This window comes from Balaenoptera borealis (genome assembly GCF_965194805.1).
Source record: "Balaenoptera borealis genome assembly, chromosome: 8".
Lineage (NCBI taxonomy): Eukaryota > Metazoa > Chordata > Mammalia > Artiodactyla > Balaenopteridae > Balaenoptera > Balaenoptera borealis.
The window spans coordinates 9,998,314-10,025,452 of NC_138865.1; the positions used below are offsets into that span (position 1 = coordinate 9,998,314).

The following is a 27,139-nucleotide window of genomic DNA, read 5'->3' on the forward strand; positions in this document are numbered from 1 at the left end:
AGTTGCGGTGAGCAGGGGCTACTCTTCGTGCGGTGGCTTCTCTTGTTGCGGAGCACAGGCTCTAGGAGTGCAGGCTTCAGTAGTTGTGGCTCGGGGGCTCTAGAGCGCAGGCTCAGTAGTTGTGGCACACGGGCTTAGTTGTCCCATGGCATGTGGGATCTTCCCGGACCAGGGCTCGAACCCATGTCCCCTGCATTGGCAGGCGGATTCTTAACCACTGCGCCACCAGGGAAGTCCCTAGTTCCCTTTTTTAAGCCACTCAGTCACTACAAATCTTGTACTAGTACATAGTGAAAAGATAGAACATCTGTTGTTTTCCTCCATCTTTTCCAGGTTCTTATTGGCACTCTTTCCTAACCCTTACATTCCCCATCACTAGCTAGCATGTAATGAGTCAGGAGAAAGGCATCTCATCCTGTTTACTTTAGAACAGTAACACCACTTTACAGATTTTGGACTAGTGAAATAGGAAACAGATAGAATAAAAGAGATCAAGAAATAATTTGGCAAGTATAACTTTTGAGCTCTGACCTGATCATGATAAGGGTTCCCATTCCTGTTAACTTGTGCCCAGAGCCACTCAGTACAGAACAACCAAGATATTAATTCCTAACCTGAAAAGGGAAGAAAAAAAAGAAGAAGAAGAAAACCGAAGTATTTGTCTCTTCGGTCTATTTCATAATATAGCATCTCTGCCTTTTAATGAGTGAGGCCTAGGGGCCTGGTGCCATGTGGATAGACTGAATCTCTCAGAGATGTGACAAGTAAAGACTGTCAGATGTGTCTCCCACATGGTCTCCATCATTTTTCTGTTTTACTTTAAACTTTCTGGTTCACTTGAAAATAGTTTCTAAGTGGAGAAGAATGTTTCTGTTATTTTTCCCTGCGAACTTATCTGGCATGACTGTACTGCTGAATGCTCATCACACATTCTTATTGTGGTTCTTTTGTAGGAGCTTTTTGGTGCAGTCCAGGTGACTCCTTTAAGCTCTGGCTATGCCCTTGGAAGCTCCAACTGGATTATCCAATCCCATTATGAGAAAGTGTCTTACGTCTCTGGATCCTCCTTGCTTACCACACACCCCCAGGTAATTCTAAATTCTCTTTAACAGCTCAGCTTTTTGGTTATTTACCCTAAATTCAGAATGTGTCCAAAGTACCATCAGCTGTTTTTAAATCTTCCTAATTTCAGTTTCTACAAACACTCTTTTTTTTATTGTGGTAAGAACACTTAACATAAGATATACCCTCATAATAAATGTGTAACTGTACAATACATGATTGTTGACTATAAGTGCGATGTTGTATAGCAGATCTGTAGAGCTTATTCATCTTGCTTACCTGAAACTTTATGTCCTCCTCTTTATCAAAGTTAGAGTATTCATGTCCGTAGTTCCTCTGTAAGATCCTGCTGCCTTTAGGTCACCTCTAGGATTTAGAGATTTCCCAACACTTCCAATAACCAGAGCCTGGTGAGTGTAACAGAGGCGATCACTTGTTTACTCAACAAATATTAATTACTTAATATTTACTAAGGGCCTACTATGTGTCAAGCACTCATCTAGGTATTAGAGATTCAGTGGTGACCCGCAGACAAAGTCCCTTCTCATGAATCTGCCTTCATTGATGTATAGAGAGAGAATGGTGTGCTGAAAATAAATGAGCAAAGTAATTCCAGATTCTGACACAAGTACTGAAAACAACAAAGCAGAGTTATATAGAGAGTGATGGAGACTAGTTTAAATTGGATGGTCAGAGGAAGCTTCTAGGGACAGTCTCATTGGAACTGAGACCTGGAGAAATGAGGCATGTAAAGCTGTGGACAAAGCATTACAGGGACATGGCAGATGAAGGGCTCCTAACACCAGAACAAGCTGGGCATGTCTGCAGAGCAGAGGAGACCATTGTGATTGCAGCATACTAAGTATGATCAGAACATGTCCAAGAGGTTAGCAGACACCAGGCCATGTAGGACTTTGTAGGCCATGATGAGAAATTTGGATTTTATTTGAATGTATAGACTGAAGCTATTGGAAAGTTTTAAGGTAGTCATTCATTATCAGTCACATTGGCAAGCACCTAAGTGCATAAATATTGTTATAAATGTTAGTTATTCCATGTTAGGTATTTGTAAAGAATTTATTGTTCATTTCATAAATCTTGGTTCTTTCCATGTTTGTAAAGGAGGGCAAGGGAGATTAGATATTGTTAGTTAGATATTGTTAGTTAGCCGGTGGATGGGTGGATGGATGGATGGATAGATAACTAGGAGGAGTCCATGTCCCATTTTAACATAGGAAAAAGAATGACTGCTGTAAGTCTAGAACAGTAGGATTCTTCTGAGCTGCCACTCTGCATTTTTTTTGTACCTTTTTTATAATCAAGTTTCATTTCAAGGTCTAGAGGGGACAAGTGGCTATTTTTTCCTATAGCTAGCAGAATTCTGGGCCTTTCCCACTTATTGAAATCAAAAGCCCATCAATGTCATCCTAATCTGCTTCATTGAATCAAATTTTTTATTGGCAGCTTCTATCATTCCTGATATATTCTCCCATAAAAGACAGAAAGATTACTTGGCTGCCAACTCTTCCGATTTGTCCTGCCTTTACGATACTATTGATGTAATTTCCAGTAAATTATACTTACAAGGTCTGTAAATTTAAAGGGAAAATAAGGTCTTGAAAGTAATGAGCAGCATACCTAAGTAATTAATTTTAATTTCTAGCTGGCAACCACTATTGTATGTAAAAAAGAAAGAAATTAGATTTTCTTTTACCCAGATAATTGGATTCTATATTGAATTAGCAGGGATGAGGAAAGGTTTGGTTTGAAAAAACTTGATATTTTACTTCAGAGGTCAGCAGACCACCTGTTCTGGTAAATAATGTTTTGTTGGAATACAGTCACACCCATTTGCTTCATGGGTTGTTTGTGGCTGATTACACCCTATCATGGCAGTTATACTTTTCAACTTTATAGAAAAGGGCCAATCACCAATCAGCTTTAGTAATGGAACCCCATGACCTAGGAAGAATGTGGCAGGCAGCTATACTGATCTAATAAGCATATGGAAATGAGGCTTTGGATTAAGCCTGTAACAGTAAGAATGGAAAGGTAAGTTAAAGAAACATTGGCAGATCTTTAATTCAACAAACATTTCTTGAATAACCGCTGTCTTCAGGGAAGGAAAAATACAAGTCAAAGATTTTATGCCTGGACGACACTGAGAATGATGATAATGACGCTAATCCAGTTGACAAGGAGGAGTTGGTGGGGGTGGGGAGGCGGCCACGGTCATTAGTTTCAGAAGGGGGTAGTGTGTATGATGAATAGGAATTAGAGAGAACATTGGACAGATGGAAATGCAGAGCTGGAAGTTGGATATGAAGGCAAGCCTGGAGACAAATTGAAGAGCCATCAGATTTTTTTAAATATATAACATGCTGAGGATTAAAGACTGAGCTGTGGGAAACAGTGGAAGGAAGAAAAATGGTCTTGAATAAGAATGTTTGGAGAATTGAGGCCAAAAAATGTACAGCATCCCAAATGGAAAAGGAAGAGAACTAGCCTTTACTGAGCACACTGTCTCAGTATTAATTTCTTAAATCAATCTAATATTCAGCAACCATGGTGAATTCTCATAGTAATTCTGATATTTATCTGTTGATGATAGTATCTGCAAAGAAGTAACAGTTTTGTCACTAAGCTTCCAATCCTTGTATCTTTTCTTCTTCCCATCTTGTAACTAAGCTCTCTAGTTCCATGTTAAACAGAAGTGATGATAGCAGCATCATTGTTTTATATCTGATTTTAAAGAGAATGCTTTCCTAATCTCTTCATTAAATGTGATGCTTACATGTCTTTATTTGTCAGGTTAAGGAGTTTCTCCTCTGTTCCTAATTTTCTGATTTTTTAAAACCAGATATAGGTGTTATTTTTATCATATACTTTTTCTGAGTCTGTGAGTTAATCATGTGATTTCTTTCATTGAGACCATTAATGTAGTGAATTGTAATGTTAACTTTTCTCGCATGTAACCATCCTTGCATTCCTGGGATAAATCTTACTTGATCATATAATTTATTCTTTTTAAAATACCTTCCTGGAATCATTTGGTCAGTATTTAATCTGTAATCAGTTTATAATCTGTATCCATAAGTGAAAAATGGACCCATACATTATTTTCTTGTACTATCTTCATTTGTTTGGAATCAAGGTACATTAGTCTCATCAGATGATTTGGGCACCTTTCCCTCTTTTTCTGATGGCCAGAAATTTACAAGATAGGGATTATCTTCTCTTGAAAGTCAGATTCCCCATAAAATTGTCTAAGTGTGGGATTACCATTTTAATTTTTTTCATAGCTATTGAATTATATTTTCTGGGTCAAAGGTATGCCAATTTTGCAGAAATTTGTCCATTTTTCCTAGGTTTTCAAAAATCATACACATGGAATTATATGTGTACAATTTATATTTTAAACTTTTGTGTAATTCAATTTTCATCCCAAATTTTTTTTCATTATGTCTTTTTTCACCCCCCCCCCTTGTTCAGACTTGCCAGAGGTTTGCCTACATTACTGATTTTCTTCAAAGAGAAATGTTTGCTTTCAGTGGTTTTTGTTGTATTTCTATTCTCTGTTCTGCCCTTTATTATTTCCTTCCCTGGGTGTACCTTGCTGCATTTCTTTTAATACTTAGCTCATTTGTTTCAGTCTTTCTTTGCTCTCCAATAAGTATATTTAAAGCTGTCAGTTTCTCTCAGTATCATTTAACTGTTAAATGTTGATATGAAGTGCTTTGTCATTCATATCTAAGTATATCATAATTTCCTTCTTAATGATCCTGATTTAAATAACCAAAGGTTATTTTATAGTATACTTTTGTTTGTTTCTAGTCTATCCCAGTATGGTTAGACTTAGCATTAGACAAGACTTTTGTCATGTTATACTTACATTTCAGGATTCTTTTCTAATTTTCTTTTACATTATTATAAGAGTATACTGATTCTTTGAAATTTGTTTAGGCTTACTTTGAAACACAATCCTTTTTGGTAAATGTTCAACATATGTTGGAAAAGACTGTGTATTCAGTGCTGAGTGAAAATTTTTTCTGTATGTATTTATTCATTTGAGTCTGTTGTGTTTTTAAGTCTCCTATCTTTCCTTAGCTACCAGTTTCTGAAAAGGATGTGTTATTTGTTGATTTATCTATTTCTCCTTATAGTTTTACTGATTATTGCTTTTTATATTTTTAAGCTGTATACTCAGAGGTATATATGTTCATGTGATCATTGTGTCTTATTGATCAATTATTCCTTCTATCAGGATGTTTTCTTTTTTTTCTCGATCAAAACTGCATTAAAAGCCAGGAGACTTTTTCCCCTTCCATACTTGCCTGCTAGTGTTTTTCATTCCTTTTTGTTTTTTTTTTTTTTTTCACTCTTTCTGTGTCCTTTTCTACTGAATCCCTTGTAGACAACATAGTAAGGGATTTTTTTTTTTTCCTTTTTCAATCTAGAGAGTCTCTTTGGTTAGTGAAACCATTTATGTTTCTTATGATCCCTATTGTATTGGGGGCTTATTTTTGCCATCTTCATGTTTTTTTAGTTTACTTCATTCTTTTCCCCATGTTTTCTTGCCTTCTTTTAGAAGGCTAAATTTCTTTCTGCAAGTTTGAAGACATATGTATCTTTTAACTTTTTATTTTATATTGGAGTAGAGTTGATTTAACAATGTTGTATCAGTTTCAGGTGGACAGCAAAGTGATTCAGTTATACGTATACATGTATCTATTCTTCTTCAAATTCTTTTCCCATTTAGGTTGTTACATAATATTGAGTAGAGTTCCTTGTGCTATACAGTAGATTCTTGTTAGTTATCCGTATATATTTTATTTTTATTCTTCCGGGTTATTCCTTCATTTGTCCTTCCTGTGAGTATCTTATCACTGTCTGTATCTCTCCCTCCAGAGCCTCCCACCTTTCCCCCCTGCCCACCATTGTCAGTAGTGTCTAGAAATTTAGTCCCAGGTTATTTAAAGTATACGTAGGGTGGTGAATATATCGCATATTTAGACAACAGTGAACTTTGTTCGTTTTTTTCTTTCATCCCAACCTTATTTCCCATAAATCTCATAAGCCTTCGAGATTTACTCTTCATTTTTCAAGAATACTTGAGGAATGTTCACCAAGAGGTAAACCTTATGAGGCCATGAACTACTAAGAACATCTTAGTAGATGGGTGGTGGCTATCAGGAAGAATGAGGCTAGAGATGTTTTGAGAGCAGGAAACTTCTCTCCATTTGGGAACGTCTGCCTTAGAGCAGTGGTTCTTAACATTCTGTGGGTCATGGACCCAAAAGCCTGGTGGTAAGAATTTGATGAGAACTTTTTTTTTTTTTTTAATCTGCACACCTACACAAGATTTTACATTTATTTTCTGGAGACTGTGACTTTATAGAGTCCTCAGAAACCCATTGTTATTCATCAGGTTAAGAATCCCTGACTTAGAACTTTGGAAAGAACCTTTTTTGTAAGAAATAAATTTTTTTTTAATTAATTGAGAATTTCTACCCAATCAATTCCCTGAAGCTTCTGATGTTCACAGTGGGAATTCCTTCTTGCCCTTGGGGTTGGAGGAGGCTGGTAGCTGGCCTGAGAGAACGTTTCCTTCTACCCCACACTGCCCATATTTACTCTGTCTCCCCTTCCTGATCCTTCTCCCTTTGGAGTTCAGGGAGATACTCCTCCTGGTTTGTTTTCCTGAGGTCTTAAAGACTTTGGCAGTAATAAATGTAGATTCTTCCCTTAAATCTAAAGAAAGTATCTTAAATTTGGAGTCCTTGAATCAGGTTTTTAGAGCTCAGGCAGTTGCTTGGGTAGGTTTGTTTTGCTCTGTTTTGTTTCTTATATTTTTCTTCTTCCCTCTGAATTCCCCGAATGTTCTGTTATTGTTTATGCAATTCTTTAATCTAGATGCTCTGCAGTAAATGGTTTTTTTGGCTTTTTGGTTTTTCTTCTATATTTTATTTTATTGTAATAAATCAGTGACTTGCTCCAAATCTTCATGTGGATGTACATGTTAGCATTTTTCAGCTAGTCCTTAGTCTTCTGATGGAAATATCCGTAGGCTGCTACTTCTCCCTCCAGGCCTGGCTTCATGGGGATCTTACAGTCAATCAGGTTCAGTCCTTGGGAATTTTCTAGGAGTGTCAGACTTACCCTGGTACAGAACTGGGGGGTTAAAATCACATGGTTACCCTCATGCACAGAGCAGAGCTGGGGATGGAGGTCAACACAAAGACATTGTCCCGCATCCACAAAACTCATGTCAATATAGGTGGTTGAGGCTTCCTTTGCTCCCCTGATAACCTGGGCTTCAATTCTGCACTCTCTTCTGTAGCATCAGAGCCCACTGCGTGAGAGCCAGGCCTGGGCTGAGTGTTGACCCTTCAAGAGGGGGCAACCTGAAAACTATCACTTCTCTGGGCCTCAGTTACTCTACGGAGACCAGATGACTGACATTCTCCAGCAACACATCGCTGTACAACTGTCCCTGGGATATGTCCACGAAGGGCCCACTCTTCCTGGGTAAAGGACACAGCCATGCCTCCGAAATGTTATTTAGGAAAAATGTCTGGGACAAACCGCAGCATACAGTTCCTTCCTCAGCTGCCAGGGTTGTGGGCAAGAAGCTTGTTCCTGTCCATGGACGCAGCCCCAAGTTGTCTCAAAGCCTCGGCCTCCTCAGTTTGGTCCTGAGGAAGCAAAGCTCTGTCCTCACCGGCAATGTAGCACCAACCAGTAAAAGTTAAACTTGATATATTTGGGGGCAGGAGCGGTGAGGAAGCTGAGCTACACACGGTTTGTGATTGGTTTGGAGAATTGGGCTCAGTAAGCAGATCCCATGAGGCGAGGAGGGAGAGACTGAACAACTTGCTGGACTCCTGTCTGTTTCTTTCCACACCTGCTGTTTTGTTTCTTCTCTGGCAGACAGCTTCTCTCTGCAGAGTATTTCCTTCTCTCAAAAGTAATATATGCTACTTACGTGCATTCATTTGTTTATTCATTCCTTCCTTCTGTCATCTAGTCTGTTGTATTTCCTAAACCCCTGCTTTGGGCAGTGAAATGTGCTAGGCTGTAAGGGGAACAGAGATGGGTAGGTGCTGGATTTACACAAGTTATCATAGAGAAAGAAGATGAGTGCACACAGGACTTTTCTCCAGGGTACAAGTGATTGATCCTTTCAGATTAGAAATCCAGTGAAGTGCTATGGGATTCAGAAGTGGGGTGCACCCCTTCCTGTTGGGGATTAGGAGACCTCTTGGAAGAGTGGACTTTTTTTTTATATATATAATTTAATCTTGCTTGATTTCCCTTTGCTCACTTTTTTTTTTTTAATTTTATTTATTTATTTATTTTTATTTATGGCTGTGTTGGGTCTTCGTTTCTGTGCGAGGGCTTTCTCTAGCTGCGGCATGTGGGGGCCACTCCTCACCGCGGTGCGCGGGCCTATCATCACCGCGGCCTCTCTCGTTGCGGAGCACAGGCTACAGACGCGCAGGCTCAGCAACTGTGGCTCACGGGCCCAGCCGCTCTGCGGCATGCGGGATCCTCCCAGACCAGGGCTCGAACCCGCGTCACCTGCATTGGCAGGCAGACTCCCAACCACCGCGCCACCAGGGAAGCCCGAAGAGTGGGCTTTTAATTGGCCTTAGAAGGCTGGGTATGATATGCTTCATGATTCCAAATATATTTCCTACTTTCTCTCATCAAAGAAGCATAGGTCATTGGGTCATTAACTTTTTCACTGATTCCTCCTTTTCTGCCTTTAAGCAAATCAGAGGGGTTTTAATATGGAAAAAGGCTTTCAGAAGACTGTCTCATCACCTGCTGCCATAGTCTCTGTCTTAACCATGATGAGATTTCTCCTGTTCACCTTGTTCAGCTCAGTCTGTGAACATGACTTTCTCATCGTTTACCTCCTGGATTTATTTCACATCTCTAGCTCAACAGTGATCAGTTTCTGGTCAAACTTACTTTTTCTGTTTTCCACAGCATCTCACAGCTGCACCATTCATCAGTCTCTTGTTGACATTCTTTTTAGTCTAGGCTTCTGTAGCAATCTTTTTGTTGTTGTTGTATTCCTCTTCTTGCTCTATCTGATCTTTTGCCGTGTTACAGGGTGAATGCACCATAAACGTAACCTTTCCCAAACCCCTGAGTTTTACAGGTAGGAAGCTCTTCACTGCCTTTTGTACTTCTCTTGTCTTTGCCCCTCTCCCACGTTCCTTACGGTCTCCCTGCAGCCTTGGCCCTAGACACACTTCTCTTTTCCTTACTCCAAATGAACTGACATTTCTGTTAAGTACTTTGATGAAGGTACCTAGCAGATCTCCATATACATCACATGCCACTGTTTTATCTTTAAGCTCAGATTAAATCATTTCCCTATCCTCAGAACACCTGCAGCTTGCCGACGCTGGACTTATTATTGCCTCCTTATTCTTTTAAATCACTGCATCCAAATTTCCCTTTGACTGCATTTCTGGCTTCAGATTTTGGAGCATGTTAAAGTCTGCTTTCTCCCTTGTCCTGTATATCCAATCCATTCCCCAAAGTCTGTTAATTGTTTTGTATGATGTGTAGATCTGCTTCTTCCAGCTCCTCAAATGCCATGAAATTGTAATGTTTTTCCCTTTATGTCTGTCTGGGCTGCCTTCAAAGTGTTCTCCGTCTGTTTGGTCTCACCCCCCCTTCCTTCAGCTATTGTCTGTGTTTATTGTTAAAAAATGTCATCCTCCGGCTTCAGACCATTGACTCCTTATTGCCTAGCCTATCAGTCTTCACGATTCTGACCTTTTAGGCCCTTAACCAATAATACTTTCTCTCTTTTTCCTAATTTCTTTTCTCAAATAAATCCGTTTGGCACCTACAGGCTGCCTTCCCCTTCCTTCTGCCCTCCCTGGCCCTCCTCCCACTGTTGACATGCTTATCTCATGTTCCTGACTTTTAGTGCCTATTTCCTAGCATGGAATGTTCTCACTTTGTTTACCAGAATGCATGTTCTTTTCATGTGTTCATTTATTCAATGAATGTTTATTTACCATTTGCTGTGTGCCAGGCATCTTGCCAGGAAGTAAGGATACAAAGTCCTTGCTCTCAGGGAGCTTCATAGTCCCATGCGGGACACAGACAGGTAAACAGGCGATTGCAATTCAGTGTGGTCAGTGCTGGGATGGTGAGTCTTGGAGGCCATGAGGGCACATGTAGGAGGGACATCTTGGGGGGGGGGGGTTTGGGGGGGAGGGGTGTCACTCAGCCATTCCAAAGTCCGCCTGAAATTGAGTCTTAAGTTCCTTAGCCAAAGAGAGAAAGAAGATTAGAACCAAAACTTCATCTGCCAAAAAGCCATATACAAGTGACCTCCCCTGGCCTAGTGCAGCCCTCTAGTCTGCATTCGCCCTGGCACTTAGATACTCAGTGCAGACTCAAGAAAGTTGAATTACATTCTTTATGGCTTTTGGAAAAATCCTCCTTTTTGATTGTACATACTTTCTCTTCAACTCAGTCATAAGCTTCTAGGGCCTAGAAACTGGATCTCCTTTTTCTCATGCCCTGTGCAAAGTGTCCAGTAAAAATTAATCAGCAGAGTGGACTTCCCTGGTGGCACAGTGGTTAAGAATCCACCTGCCAGTGTAGGGGACACGGGTTCGATCCCTGGTCTGGGAAGATCCCACATGCCGTGGAGCAGCTAAGCCCGTGTGCCATAACTACTGAGCCTGCACTCTAGAGCCCACGAGCCACAACTACTGAAGCCTGCATGCCCTAGAGCCCACGCGCCACAACTACTGAAGCCCATGCACTCTAGGGCCCGAGTGCCACAACTACTGAGCCCACATGCTGCAACTACTGAAGCCTGCGTGCCTAGAGCCTGTGCTCCACAACAAGAGAAGCCCGCACACTGTAACTTAGAGAAAGCCACGCACAGCAACAAAGACCCAGCACAGCTAAAAAATTTTTTTTAATTAAAAAATATATACATATGTATAAAAAAAATTAATCAGCAGAGGACCAGCACAAAGACCACAGCATCCTTGGACCTAGGCTTTTTCAAAATTTTATTCCACAGGTTCGATTGTGACTGTCAACTTTGTAAGGTATTTTTATTTGATTCTTGGACACAGTGGAATTTTCTGTTTTTGTGTGTTTAAACAAAATGTTCCCACTTCAGGCACTCAGCGAGTGACCACTGACACCAGTAATATATGCATTTGCCCTTTGGTGGTGAAATGGAGATGGTGGTGGTGTCAGCCTGGTTTGGAGAGTGTCACTAAAAGCCTTTTAAGACTACTTTTTTTATAGTAGCCCTGGGAATCCACAAGAAATGTCTCCCAAGTTTTAGGGCTAAAACTATGAACATCTAGTCTGACTTGATCATGAAGTATCTCAATGTCCAGCTCGGTGGTAGTCATGTTGTAGTACTGCCTTTGTTTTTTATTATGGGCATTTAATTTTCAAAGGAAGGCAGTGGTAATGGCTGAGGTTCAGAGATGATAATGTTTTCAGTGCCAGAGTTTTCTCCCTACTGAGTCTTTGTTTAGATCAATAGTCCTTAATTAACCTTTTGGGGGTCATGGCCCCAAATGACAATCTAATTAAATCTGTGGGAAAATGTATACAGGCACACAGAATTATGTGTACCATTTCAGGAGGTTCCTAGGCCCTCTGAATCCCCCATCAGCCCTGTGAATCATTAGTGGCTTGTTCTAATAAGATTCTTATAAAATTGTTGTGCTTTTAAGCTGAATATGCTATCCAGTGAAGCTTGGTCCTTTTGGTCACCGTTCCAGTTTCCTTCTGCTTGGTATGTGCACGCAATGAACATTCCCAGGCTCGTTACACATCAGCTGCTATAAACCTCTGTACTTCCCCTTTCCTCCTTCTCTGGAAACAACGTGTGTATATATATATATATATGTATATGTGTGTGTGTGTGTGTGTGTTTGTAGGAGAAGTGCAGATAGGTAGGTCAGTTCTGCCTGAGCAGAGGAAAAGCTCTTACACGCATTGTTATGTATCTGTGCAAATAGGAATTAGAAGCTACTCAGTCTAATTGTCACAACTGTACTTTTCCTTTATTCGTGTGAAAGAAATATTTTTCAGGTTATAAAGCAGCTTATATAACCTGCTAAAATAACACTCATGTTATTTTAAAACATAATGAAGCCCATATATCCATGTGTATATAAAATACTAAAGGATGATACATCAAAAGGCATGCATACTCAGAGATAGCAATGCAGATGGTAGGTGTTGCTGAACTGCTATTTGAAATTTGGGGGGGAAGTCTGGGTGGAACAGAAAGAGGAGGGATAAGGCTTCTCAGTAAACGGTGTTTCTGGCTTTTTTCTTCTGATGTTCTGGTGAGTATGTTAAATGAAACTAAGGAAAAGATGCATTACAAAGTGAAAACATTGGTGAGCTCTCCAGCATCTCAATCCATGGGCTGTCATTTTTTTCCCTTTCTATTCCTCTTATTAAGTACTTTTTAAATTGTTTTAACTTTTTTTACAATTTTTAAAGGTTACTTTCTATTTACAGTTATTGCAAAATATTGGCTATATTCCCCATGTTGTACAATACATCTTTGCATGGGCCTTCATTTTTGTTTCCAATTTTAATCCTGATTTATTTGGGAAAAGTAGTATTTTCTTGAAATGCTCTGAAAACAAAGTTAAATTCAAAAAGAAAACATCCTAAGGACCACACAATAGTACACCATAGGACTTCATAGGCTACGGGAAGATCATGTGTATTAGCACATGAGACTCTCAGAAGCCACTGAAGGGAGATGGGTCAAGAAATAGGCCCATTTTATAAGAAACCCAGCTCAGAGGCTTGGCTGAGATCCAGTGCTGGTAATGGAATTGAAGGAGGCTTTACGTTTCTGGTTCCTAATCCAGTGTCCTTCTTTGCTCCTCTGCCACTGACTCTTAGGGAAACGCACCCCAGCTCTTTGAGTCCCAACTTCTGTATTTTCAAAATGTACCCTATTTCATGTACTTGGCAGAGCTGTTTTGAGAACCAAATTGTATAGTGCAGTGGTTCTCAAGGCATGATCCCCAGACCGGCACCAGGAGCATCTCCTGGGAGCTTGTTAGAAATGCAGATTTTCAGGCCCTCCTCAAACCTGAATCAGAAGCTCTGGGGGTGGGGCCCAGCGATCCACCTCCAGGTGATTCTGATGCACGCTCAAGTTTGAGGGCCACCAACGATATGTGTGAGATGGCCTTTTGAAAAGAGCAAAGCATTATAGAAATATAAGATAATGTGCTTATTTTTCATTGAGGTAAAATTTATGTACAGTGAAACCAAAAGATCTTAAATGTACAATTCATGAATTTTCATATCATGTCATCACTGTACCAAACAAGACATAGAACTTTTTCATCACCCCATAAAGTTCCCTCCCATGGGTCCCCGTCCCCCTTGGGCAACCGCTGTTCAGTGATAGACTTTTCGTTAGAGGAGGTGAGATGACTTGATGATGGATTGGACATGGAAAGACCAGTAACTGTATTCTCTTTTTCCTTTACTACTTATATCTAACCTTTTTTTTTTTTAATTACTAATCATAGTTCTCTGTGGTTTTTCAGCCCATGGACCAAGCTTCTCTCAAAAACAGCGATGTTCTCATTCTAACAGGCCTTACCCAGATTCCCACCGCAAACCCAGATGGCATGGTGGGAGAGTTCTGCAGCAACCTGGGTATGTATCCAATGCAAATCTTAAACAGGATGAAATGTTTTACATTTATTTTCTGGTACCTTGATTCTGTGGTATTTTTTGTCCCTTTCCTTCACATTCACACCCTCTGATGCCCCCTATTAAGGCCTTTTCCCCCATTTATTCCCACCCTTTCTGCTCATCCTTCGAAGCCTACTGTTGTCAACAAAAGCAATTCTTAAGCAACTTAAATCTGAAGGCACAATAGGAATGGTGGTTATAACGGTAAATTAGAATTTTTAGCACTTTATACAACAAATGCTCAACATTCGCCCACTTGATTTATGTAGAAACTTTTCTTCTTCTTGCTTTCTGGTGGGATTTGGGGGTGGGTCAGGGATGCTTATAGGGTAAGCAAAGTTAAAGAAGGAAAGAATCATATCTTTGCTTTGCAAATAATAGCACAGAAAAGACTGTTAATACTTTGAATTCACAACAGTGATACACTAAACAGGTGTATTTTTTTCCCCACTATTTGGTTGGTATTATTTTTTTCTTCTTTTGGGGGAAGACTGAATTGAGAGACTTGCTGGGTATTTGCTACCTGGAAGAAATGTATGTTTCTTTGGATATAATTGTCAGTAAAATCTAGAAATGCTGCATTTCTTTTAGAAATGTGTAGGTTGCTTATTGTCTTAGCTTAGGCTACTGTAACAAAATATCATAGTATAAGCTTTAAACAACACTAATTTCTTATAGTTCTGGAGGCTAGGAAGTCAGAAGGTTGCCAGCATGGTTGGGTTCTGGTGAGGGACCCTCTTTCTGACTTGCAGATGGGAGCCTTCTTGCTGTGTCCTCACTGGCGAAGAAAAGCTGTTCTGGTGCCTCTTCCTTTTCTTATAAGTGTGCTAATCCCATCATGGGGGCTCCACCCTAATGGCCTCATCTAGATGTGGGTACCTCCCAAAGGTTCCCCCTCCTAATACCTAATTGAGGGTGAGGGCTTCAATACACGAACTTGAGGAGACACAAACTTTCACTCCAAAACTGTTGCCAAAGAAGAGTTAATGCACTCAGGCCCCTCACCCCTGGCAACTGTAAGTGATATTACCTCAGCTCTGGGGGAAAGAAGTGGTTGTCATCTAATATTTACATGGAAGGCACTGTCCTTTGAAATTTCTCTTGCCCTTGCCAGTAATCCTAGTCTATTTTTGTTCTTTGCTGATTTTAAGACAAAGGTAATTTATTCTTAGCTTGGAAAAAGTATCAGACTGGTCTCAAATAGAATCTTTGATTTGTATGTTGTTTGTGTATAATCCAGAACCATGGACTCAAAGAACTTCAGGTCTTAAAGGAACTTTACATCTAATCCACTGTTTCTCAAAGTGGGGTCCACTAACCACCTGCCTCAAGATCAGTGAGGCCACTTCTCAAAAATGCAAATTTTGAGGCCCCACCACAGACCTAGTAAGAGAGACCCATAGAAAAGTTGCATTTTTAACATGTTCTGGCAGTTTTCATGCAAAATAAAGCTTGAAAACCACTGATCTAGTTCACTCCTCTCATCAGCGATGAGGAAGCTGAGGCCCAGGAGGTTACAGTGGCCTAACTAAGGTCCCATAGCTTATGACAGAGGCGGGTCTAGAGCCAGGCCTCTTGAGCCCTGATGGCTAGCTGGTCTTTTCCGTGGTTCCGTACTCTAGTAATAGCAAGTCGGCCAGTATTCCAGGCACAGCACCCAGGAGAACCTGGATGTCAGAGTTGGGAACATGTAGGAGGAGGATAAAAGGCATCAGAGACTTCAAGTTCTGTACCCAAACGCTGCTTGTTTCAATCTATGTTGGAAACTGAACAAAAAACAAACTTAAGAGATCTTTGGCCTTTTTTTAGCCAGTTATAGCTTCTAATATGATTTTACCATAAGTTGCAATTCCTCATTTGATAACTTATTTTAAGTATTTAAAGTATAGAGGATTTTCTTATAGCCAAAACATTAATGAAAGAAAATGCCACTAAAATGAGTCAAACAGAAAAAACTTGGCCTATTTCCTTATAGGTCATTCAGCAGTGGTCAGAGGCTGAAGAGAGACAAATCCAGCAAAGTTTTGAGCAGGAGCTAAAAAGAGAAGGAGCTTGGAGGGTCTGTCCTGGAGCTCATCTGCCATTGGTAACCTTGACAACCCAGACCCCTAACTGCACACGCTGTTCCCAGGCACTGAGACATTGGTTAAAAACTCAGCTGATCATCAGTCAGCCTCTGGATCCTCCCAATCTGGTGCTAGTCTTCAAAAGAAGTAAATTGTTATACATATGAAGTGTATTATAGGAACAGATGTAGGAAAATGAGAGAAATGCAAATATTTTTAAAGTTCTGTTCTCCCTGTGTTGAACTGTTCTTTTGATACTACTTTTTTTCCCCCTCTGGCTTCAACCTTTCTTTTCTTTTCTTTTCTTTTTTTTTTTTTATTGAAGTATAGTTGATTTACAGTGTTGTGTGGCTTCAACCTTTCTAGCACTGACAGTCCGGAACGGAGGAAACGTGTTGGTCCCCTGCTACCCTTCTGGAGTGATCTATGACCTTCTGGAATGCCTGTATCAGTACATTGACTCTGCCGGCCTCTCCAGCATTCCTTTCTACTTCATCTCCCCAGTGGCTAACAGTTCACTCGAGTTTTCCCAGATTTTTGCTGAGTGGTATGTCTCTGTTCTTCCTGTGATTCAGTACATTCAAGCAGTAAGAAAAGAAAAATGTTCTTAATTTTAATTTAAAAAGAAATAGAAGTAATCCTATATTTTTCTCACATTACTATGAAACCTTCATTTTGTTGTTTTTCCCTGTCTGTGATGTGAAGATAATATTAATGAAAGCCAAATCTGTGATATTGCCAGGGTTTAGAAGAATTGTTATTAAGGAGGGAAGGTGGGAGGGCAAAGACGTAGCTTAGCCAACACTTTCAAAATCAGTAACAAAACTATTATACACTTACCTTCTCACATGCTACCCTCTATCTATTACAAAAGCTGAAAGCTAAAAAAAGTTCAAAGCCCAAGCTCATGTTGTCTAAAATTTATAGTACCAAATCTGATAGGAAAAACTAGCTTATTTTTTCATTTCAATAGTATATTCGGCAAAATCAAGTTTTACTACAGCAGGAAATTGTTTGATCAAATCCTAGGATGGGTAAATTATTGAACAATATGAAGTGGGTGAACCTTTTTAGGATTATTTAGATGGATATTTGAATCTAACTCGCCTGGCCGAAGAAAGTCAGGGGTAGGAGGAAATAGAGCAACTTAACTTTTGCAATGGATCCAGTAGTGCCTTAGGATGGGACTGTGACATACATATATATAGGGTGTGCTTAATCCCGTTTAGTGGTGTGATAGCCTAATGGACACAGTATTCTTCTACGAAGCTTCTACTTTAAAAGTAATTTGTACGTCGTTCTGTACAACATATCCCAGCATTATGGTGTGCGCCCTCCCCTCCCCACCTTTTTAAATACAGTTTTTTTCTCTCCATTTTAGTTGTGGTGAAGGTCCTTTTTTTTTCTGTTTTTAGATCCAGGCAGGCTTCTCCATCCCATGTGCATATTATTCATGTTTGTCCCTAGGACTTTTCGTTGTTATTTATATTTGACTTATTGTTAGTGACTAACAATAAAAAGTCACTTTTATTGGTAGCCATTGAATTTTATCCTTTGCTTAGAGTTTTTTCTCCCCCAACATAGGAAGGTAATCTTGAATAAGTGGTAGTCCACCCTAAGGATGACTTGCACATTTAATCAGCATGTTCTGAATTTCTTCATCCAGATCCTCAGTTAAAAATATTGAAAACTACAAGCTCCTGGGCAAGCCCTTGTGGGCCCCTGTGGATGGTGTCCTAGCCGGGTGTGTGCCCTTCAAGTCCACTCTTGACCCATTACATGCTTTTCTTATTGTCAGAATGTCTGATTGGGTAGAATTCAGGACTGCTAAAATAAGAGTAGGTTGTTTTTGAGTTTTTATTTTTTGATATTTGTTTTTAATATGTGTGTAATACATGTTTACTGTAGAAAAAGATAAAAGTTACAGAGAACCGTAAAAAAAAACTGAACCCATGATCCCACTGTCCAGAAATAATATCACTGTTAGATTCTGATGTATCCTTTCTATATAGGGATCGTGCTGCATATTTAATTGTGAATCCTGCCTTTAAATTTTTTAATACTAGATTAGAGCATTATAAAATCTTTGAGACCATAATTTCTGCTTGACTGCATTATTACATCATTAATCATCATTTATATGTAGTATAACTTACTTAACTACTGTCTGAAGGGGTGGACAGGCTTTCCCCAGTTTTTTTCCTTTTAGTGATAAATTTTCAATTAATATCATCCTGTGTATATATGACTACATCTTTTGCTTTGGGTTAGTTACTAAAAATAAGATTACTGGAACAAAGGGTATAAATAGCTTTTAATGTTCATTATACAAATCTAAACTGCTTTCCAGAAAAATTTTTATGTCGTCTGTAAATTGTTCCTTTTTTGCCCATTTACTTATCAGAGGTGTTGTACTTTTATCTATTTATTTGAACTCTATATATGTATTAAAGATCCTAACACTTTATTATATCTGCAGACATTGTTTCCCATTGTGATACTTTTTTTCAATTTCGTCTTTGATTTTGTTTTTTGAATAATAACTTGTTACTTTAGTAAATAACTTTAGGCACAGAAAAGTTGCAGAGATAGTACAGAAACTCCCATATACCTTCCACTCAGTTTCCCCCCAATGTTAACATCTTACATGGCCATGCATTCTGTACCAAAACTAAGAAATTAACATGAGCACTCTATTATTAACTGAACTCCAGTCTTTATTCAAATTGCACCAGTTTTTTCACTAATGCTTTTTTCCTATTCCAGGATCCAATCCAGGGTACCACATTGCATTTAGCTCTTTGATTTTTTTGACAGAAGTATTTTAGTTTTATAGCTTTATGTATTGATGCTAAGTGATATAGCATATTATCCTTTGCAACAATGAAAATTAAACTTTTAAACTAGGAACTTTTGTCTCTCCTCCTGAGTTTGAAATAAAGACAATACTATTGTCTGTTTAGATATTATTAATAAGTAACCCTTCAAAAGTATCTTGTTTCCATATGTACAACTTCTTCCAAAAAGGATCTAAAGTAATGTTTTTGAAATCGAGTTAAACTAAAGAAGGAAAAATTAGATCATTGTATTAATGAAGTTCAGACAAAATCCAAGCCCCAGAGTTCTGAATTATTCTGCCAAAAGTAACATCTATTAGAATTGTTGAAATGCTTTAGTTCTATTTTGATAGAATTCTTAGAAGCAGGCTTTAACAAACATAATCACTACATATATTTTTTCCAACTTTTAAAAATGTCAGAGCTACAGAACACCCACGTACTTTGATTTAACAATTGTTAACCTTTTGCCACATTTGCTTTTCCAGAAATCTCCATATTTTAAATGTCATATCTGGCTAGGGAAAAACACAGACTACCTAAAACATTCACTGTGTCTAGATTAAGATAGAGATACTGGAGAGATTTATTATTCTCCAGTTTGAGTTACCAATTCTGTTGTGTATCACTTTCTCCTCAAAATTGATCACAACTAGGGAATTCCTTGGCGGTCCAGTGATTAGGACTCTGTGCTTCCACTGCAGGGGGCACAGGTTCAATCCCTGGTTGGGGAACTCAGATCCTGCAAGCTGCGAGGTACAGCCAAAAAAAAAAAATGTTTTTTTTTTTTAATCACAACTAAATGCAATACGGTATCTTAGATTAGATTCTGGAACAGAAAAATAACATTAGTGGAAAAATTGGTGAAAGCTGAGTAAAGTCTGGAGTTTAGTTAACTGTAAAGTACTAATGTTTATTTCTTAGTTTAACAAACATAGTGGGATACCAGCTAAAAGGTACATGGGAACTCTGTACTGTCTTTGCAACTTTTCTGTAAATCTAAAAGTACTTCAAAATAAGAAGCTTATTTTTTAAGAAAAAAATGTATTGAGGAATTTCAAAGGTTAAAACTGTGCTCACAAGTGATTTATGTCCTGATTACGCTATAAATGCTGGTGTTTTATTCACAGTGAGGTACACTGACAGAAAAATTTCAAATAAACTTCGGTATTAAGTATTTGCGCTGCTACCACTAGATGGCAACAAATGCCACTGTACGCCCTTGCCTAACCTGCTGATCTGTTTTTCCTCCTCAAAAGGCTTTGTCACAACAAACAGACTAAGGTGTATCTCCCAGAACCGCCTTTTCCTCATGCAGAGGTAAGAAAATGGAAAATCACTGGGTCAGAGCAAGAAGAAAAGATATGGGTGGATATAGCAGGTCATTAGATTTTTAAAATCTGAAGGTAATTTGATATAGCCCTTTGTTTCCCTTGTAAGATGGCAGTGAATTACTCTGACTCAAGATTTGTTACTTTCTCTTCTTATTAACACATTACCAGTATGTTATTCAGTTAATAGCCTACCTCTGTTTCATTGACCGAGTGAGGAATTTTATTCTACCAACTCTTTTGCATAAATGATTTACTTATTGCCAAAGTCTTCTTTTTGTTTGGTTATGTCTGTCATTGATATAAATTTTTAATGATGAAAATAACAACATTTCAGTTTAGAAAACAGAAAATTTCCCCCTTCCTCACAGAACCAGTGAGTGATTTTATGTGGCTGTGTGTGCCCAATTTTGTTTCTATTGCTTTTTTTTTCACCCAGTGGTGGCTGTATCATGGACATTTATCTGTGCGCCTCACTGTTATTATTGCTACCTAATATTCCATAGCATATCATGTGAACATACTATAGTGTACTTAACCATTCCCTTCCTATTGGACAATAGCGTTACTCCCAGTTTTTTGTTATGTTTTTTAAAAAGGATGTGTAAATTGGTATAACCACTTTAGGAAACTGACAGTAAAGTTGAACCTAGGACTGTGACATCCTCTGTGCCTCAGCAGTTTCGTTCCCAAAGTCTGTACTGAACAGAAATGCAGGTGTGTCACCCAGAGATCGGCACAGAAATCTTCATAGCCCTCTTGGTAATAGTGCTGAAATGTACCCAAATGTCCATCAACGGGTGAATGAATTTTGTGGTATATTCACACCTTACATCAAAGAGGACGAAGGGACTCAGATTATATGCAACAATGCAGATAAATTTCACAAACATAATGTTAGTGAATGAAGCCAGATATTAAAGAGTAGATATGGTGTGATTTTATTTATATAAAAGTTCAAACACACAGAAAACTCATCTGTGATATGAAAAGCCAGGAGAATGGTTATCCTGGAGGTAGCAGTGGGGGCAGGAAGGGGACAAAGGGGGATTTCTGAGAGCTGGTAATGCTGTTTACTGATGTGCATATGGCAACGTGGAAGTTTTCAGTTTGTAAAGATTCCATCAAGTTAGGGATGTCTGTGCAGGTACTTATGCATAGGGATTTTGTTGACTTATTTGCTATGCAGTTAACTATTCGGCTCAAGAAAATTGCAACAGTTGTCCTGCTGATTATTTTAAATCTGACTACTGTTTTCCTGCTCCAAAGGACAGGTCTTTCATGAACCAGAATGTCACGTGGAAGGTTTTGAGGAAGGTATTTGCAGTCCTCATACTCTCTTACAGCAGCCAGGATTTTTGCGAGCTCTGTCATTACTACAGTGAAATTCAGGCTAGATATCTCGTGTCAGAAAATTAAGTGTAGCAAAACATACTTTGTGGTGGGCTTTACCGCTGAAAGTCTATTTGCCTCTTCCCGAATAACAATTAGCCTTTCTTCAGAACTTGTTCTCTAAGGGTGTTACCATGTTCTTACCCACAAGTATGTCATGGATGACCTTTGTCCCATTTACAGTTAAGAATGTGAAAAGACCATAGTTGCATGATCAGGATTCCTGAAATGCACTTGTCAATATTAGGGCGTGATGGAGTTGATAATCGGTATTGTGTGACCAGTGCCCAGGAGAAAATACAGTTCTGCCCTTAGTACTGATAAAAAAAAATTGCTTTACAGAATTCCTACCCTACAGCTTCATTGCCTATACAGTTTGGACCTTAAATCAGCACAATGGTAATTCTGGATGGTCAAAAAGGTAGTAAGTCCACTGGAAAAGTAGATCTGATGGGCAAAAAAAAAAATCTCAGTTTGCCTTAAAAAGTGACTTAACTTATGTGCAAAGACCTGCTGCTCTTCTTAGAATCCCATTCATCTCCTTGACATCTATGGATACAGTAGAACTAGTACTTTAGTCAGCCATTCACCTGTTTAACTGGGGCAAGTAATGATTTTGGCCAGATGGGTTATAAAAAGAATGTCAGTTTTATTTGTACATAACTTGGAAGGGAAGTGGCAATGCAGCGATTATTGCATCTTTACTATTCATATCCCATCCAAGCATGTGACACCTAATTAAGATCTCCAGGGTAGTCTTGCGAATGAAAGCATTCTCTCTGAATTAAAGATTAAATCTTCAAGATGAAGAGAGTCAGCTTCCATTTGTGGGCGGCCCCATTCTGGCCGCATCCTCACCGTTGGGGTGACTACAGTGGGCTTGGAGTTGTTGGCTGGGCTCCCTTCTTAGGCATTATGGGTGGCTACAGGATTGAGGTGGGTCACAGACCAATTCTTTACCCATCAGACAGCATCTCAGGGCACTACTAGTTGACATTTAGGGTCTCTGAAGTATGGGTGTTTGCCATCTTTTTGGTGCTAGAGTGGGGCAGTGGGGGCAGGGCTGAGGCAGCAGGAAGAACTTCTGAGCAGTGCCACAAGATGCCATCTGTGGTTGTAACTGTATATGGCGTTGCCTTGGGTTGGGCCTGGCGTTAGGAGAGTAGTTCCCAGTGTTGTGCTAGAAGGAAGACCTTTTTGGTTCAAAACATTCACTTTTGAGACAGGTTTGAGACTGTGCATGGCCTGCTTCTTACTAGAGCTCTCTGTCGTGAGGACATCACATCTCCCGCATTGCTGAAAGCCAGTTTGTTCTTGTGTTTATTAAGTCCCCGGCCCCTCGCCGCAGTAACTTAACACAGCTGTACCATCTCAAGAGGCAGTCCTGTGCTGGTAAACAATTTTTCTTGTGTGAAGTGTTTATTGTTGACAGAACTTGGTGATGCACAGAGTTTGGGAAACTTGTACTTCAAACAGTAACTAATATTGGGGACTTCAGGGCCTGGAGCTCGGAGTGTCAGGAAGCTATAAAGGAAGGGTTAGACAGAATCAGGCCATAACAACCTGAAAAGAAGTTTCCATTAAGTTTGGTAATTTTACCGAAAGGTCCCATCTTTTGAGAAAGTCACGTTATAGGTAAAAAATTTGGATCTTTGGCTAATATTAATAGCATTGTCTTGTATTTTTAATTTGTTCACTCTCCCATGCTGTGGTTCTTCCTTCCTGGGTAGGCTAACATCTCTTCATGTGCTTTTGATACGTATTCTAGCTCATTCAGACCAATAAGCTGAAGCACTACCCCAGCATCCATGGAGACTTCAGCAATGACTTCAGGCAGCCGTGTGTGGTTTTCACTGGACACCCTTCCCTCCGATTTGGGGACGTGGTCCATTTCATGGAGCTCTGGGGAAAATCTAGTCTCAACACTGTCATATTCACAGGTAAATAAACCAACAAAACAAAACCCTGCCCTTCCCACTGTGACCATCCCTGCATACCTGGTAGGATGTACCTACCAGGTAGAGATGCTGGGAAGAATTTGACAGTAAGGTATAAATGTGATCACTATTCTGTTGTATCCAGGAAGAATTTGACAGTAAGGCGTAAATCTGATCCCTATTCTGTTGTAAATACTAAAGGATAAAGCAACTGGAAGGGAAAGGGTAAGAACAAAGCAAAATGTCCTGTTAGATCACTGTGCACTGGACAGAGCTTCCATGTCTGTGTTTGTAGATTTTCCCCGAGACAGATTTCTGGTCTAGAGCTACTTTTGATAGGATTTTGTAAGCTGTTCAAGAACTGCAGGAATTCTAGTAATCAGTCTTGCTTTACCCTTTAGGACTTACTTACAGAGATGGATCTCTCTCCTTTGGTTATAGCTTACTCTGGCTTGCAGTTTTTCTTGTGGAGACCAACCCCTCAGAATAAAACTAATCCTTAAACGAGGGCACGTTAGGGGTTTTACTTAATCACTGTCTTATTTTATCAATTCATGGTCTTCAGACAGCCTTGGGATTTGAAAATCTCAGGGCAATGAAGTAAAAAAACCTTGATCTGAAATCTGGTCCGAGTTGCTGTAACCTCAGCCACGTGACTCCCCGCTCTGAGCCTCACTTTCCTCTGTCAAATGGGATTGTTGGTCGCTCATCCTCAGGCAGCTCTGTGCCTTTAGTGAAATGTTATAAGAAAGCACTCCTTATAGTGCCTGGCACAAAGGCCTGTTGAGAAAGTACCAGTTGCCTTCTTAGAGTTTTCTAATTACCTTTAAGATGTGAGCCATGGAGGAGAGTCTAGTTATGCCCCGAGCTTTGGGGTCAGGGATGCTTGGGCCCTTCCCTGTGCTCAGCCTGTTGTGAGGACCAACCAGAGGCCACCAGGAACGCACCAGTAATGGAACAAAGTTGGGGTACTGACTCCTTGCAGTGAGGGGGTACCGCCGTGGGGAGGCAGGAGGCATCGCTGGGCACGTTCAGAAGAACTTACGGGCCTTGGCTTAGGTGATTTTGGAGGTGGGTTCATTGTTCTGGCTTGGGTGCCATCAGGAAGCAGTAGTTCTCTGGTTGGGTATCTTAGTGATTCTTGTCTAGAAGGCGAGACGAATGGAGCCAGGAGAGGGCAGTGTTTGCTTATGTGGTGGTTCGGACCGTGCTGTGGTCATGTGTTCAGGCATATGATTAGGGAGGGTCTCGTTTTTGTCTTGATCCACCGTGGTCACTGCGTGGCCTGTTCTCACGTCAGCGTCACGTGAGGTAGTTTATGTCCAGTAGGCGGGGGCACCGTGGCCTGGCCGTGAGTGCCGGGGGCGCTCAGAGAGCAGCTGTCAGGCGCTGCTGTTCTCCCTCGCAGACCCCCTTTCAGCCACAGGCAGAGGAAGTCAGGCCCTAAGACGTTGATTCACGCTACCCAGAGCCTCACCGTTGCCAAGTTCTGCTAAGCAGGAAGTCATCCAGAGAACGCTGTCTGTAGTAGGACTGAGGGGGTCTCTCCTGTCCTTTCTGAGGAGATGTTGGCTCTGATGTGACAGTGGTTACAGTATTACAGAGACACAGAAGAGGCGTTGCTATACTGCAAACGTCCCTCCAGCCAGCTAAGAAGAAAGCAAGGGCTACGTGATTGTCCATGGCATTCATTACCAGACATTCATCTGGGTAAGGAGTATACATTTAAACTGGTGTGTTGAACTTCCAGAGCACAAGTTGTGTCGTTGACAATGTCTGCTAGGTTTTGGGCCACCTTATCTGGTTGTATTACGGCTGTGGGAGTTGTAGCTCACACAGTATCCATACAAAGAGAGGCGCTTATCCCTCAGGCAGCCGTGCTGGCCTCATTTGGGTGGTTTCTGGGTTCTTCCTGGGTAGACAGGATCCACTGCAGGGGAGGTCATTTAAAAAATCTGGAAGTTCTATGAGTTGCCCTGAGGTCACCGGGTAAGTTCCTGGGAGCGGTGTGTGGAAAGCTGGGGCCGTAGGAAGTGGCGTCCTCACAGGGCACAGACTGTGTCAGGAATGTGCATGTCGTTTTTCACGCCAGGAGTGAGCCACTGCTTTTGGCCCGAGGTGGGCAGCTTCCTCCAGCAGAGCAAACAGTCCCCGCCAGGCCGGCCGTGGTGAGCGGCTCTGCAGAGAACAAACCAGCCAGCGTGGCAAGGACGGTTCCCAGGCGCTGCACTGGCCCTGCTGATGGGGCATCGCAGCCTCAGCACTAGCATTTTGTTGACATGCGGTCAGGATCCTTCTTTTTTTCCTTCTGGGTGCATCCTGTCAAGTAGGAGGCACGTGGTCTGTCTCCTACCTGGGGGTGATCTTTGAGTGCTCAGTTCGAGTGGCCTGTGCCGGATTTCTCCCCTGTGAAGTCACCGCTCTGTGTCAGTCAGTATCTTGTGGGGGACACTTCGAGCCTATGTACTTATCCTGGTCTTCCCCAGATGTTTATCTAATTTTTTTTAGCATCTATTGATGATTCTGGTCCAAATTATTACTGTGATGGTTGCCAAATGGTGAATTTTTTTTTTCAATTTCATCGCTTCTTTTACATTTATTAGTTCGCATTTTGTTGTAAAGAAGAGCTTTCCTCTCTCCCCCATTTACTTATTTAGCCCCTCATTTGTCTCATCTCTCCCTCCATCTGTGTTGAAAACCTGGAGCTCACACGCGTCCTTCCAATTCCACATCCATCCTGCGGCGTTCAGTCCAGCCTCCCCCTCCTTATTTGTAAATCACTCCTCTCTCCCGTGATGGGGAATCTGGCTCCCGTAACCTTCAGTGCCTTTCCTGTCCTGCTGCCCGTCTGCTGGGCCTCGACCATGCCAGCTGCTTCCTCACTGGGCCGTTCCTCTGTTGCCTGCATTTTCAATTTTCTTTCTTGTGCTCCCCTTAGAACCCGACTTCTCATACCTGGAAACACTGGCTCCCTACCAGCCCTTGGCCATGAAATGCATATACTGCCCCATTGATACGAGACTGAATTTCATCCAAGTGTCAAAGCTGCTCAAAGAAGTGCAGGTAATGGGGAAACTGTGCTGGTGGCTCCCGCGGCCCTGGCATCTCTGTGCGGATCGTGTCTGCGGTGTGGGGGCCGGGATGGCGAGCTGCACTGCTTGTCTTCCTCACCCGTCCTCGGCCTGCAGGGTGCTCAGCTGGTACCCTCCAGACGCCAAACCAGTGGGCTTTACACCCTGAAAGAAGTTTCTCCTCTAAAGAAATCAGAAGTGGGAGGAAAAGAAAGTGTAAACAGTGTCTTATTTTTGATGGGGACCCTTTGTGTCCAGTTAAAAGCAAATCGCCCCCTCCCACCACCAAAAAACATCATTCTAGAAACACACTTGTCAAGATGAAAGACCACTGAACTGAAACATATTGGGCCCTTTTTGCACACATGGGTTAGTACCGCAGTGTTATGCTTTTGTTAGCGGATTGTTTTGGTTTGGTGGTTGTCGCTTTTTTGTTTGTTTCATTTTGCATTTTCTGCCTTAGAGAAAGGGAAAGAGTAGTCGGGGTAAAGCATAGGCGAAAGGAACACTGTTGGCCCAGAAGGAGAACGGGGAGGAAAAACTCCCCGCCCTGGGTCACTTATCACTCGGGTGGCCCGTGTTTCGGGGTTGGAAGGGTGGTGGCAGTTGGTGAGGAAGACAACTCAGAACGGGCGAGAGGAAGGGTTCTGATGTCCCATCACCTCGGTGCGCCCGGGACCTTACGTGAGCGCCGGG

General features: G+C 40.9%; 1 protein-coding gene across 3 annotated transcripts in view; it reads left to right on the forward strand.

Annotated features, from left to right (window-relative positions):
• INTS9 (integrator complex subunit 9) overlaps window positions 1-27,139 on the forward strand; it is a 108,907-nt gene that overhangs the window by 65,007 nt on the left and 16,761 nt on the right. For all 3 annotated transcript variants that reach the window (XM_082402778.1, XM_082402779.1, XM_082402777.1), the window contains 6 exons: window positions 954-1,088; window positions 13,659-13,770; window positions 16,242-16,422; window positions 19,972-20,032; window positions 23,204-23,375; window positions 26,311-26,435. In XM_082402778.1, the coding sequence (XP_082258904.1) occupies window positions 954-1,088; window positions 13,659-13,770; window positions 16,242-16,422; window positions 19,972-20,032; window positions 23,204-23,375; window positions 26,311-26,435 (786 nt within the window). The remainder of the gene's footprint in view (window positions 1-953; window positions 1,089-13,658; window positions 13,771-16,241; window positions 16,423-19,971; window positions 20,033-23,203; window positions 23,376-26,310; window positions 26,436-27,139) is intronic.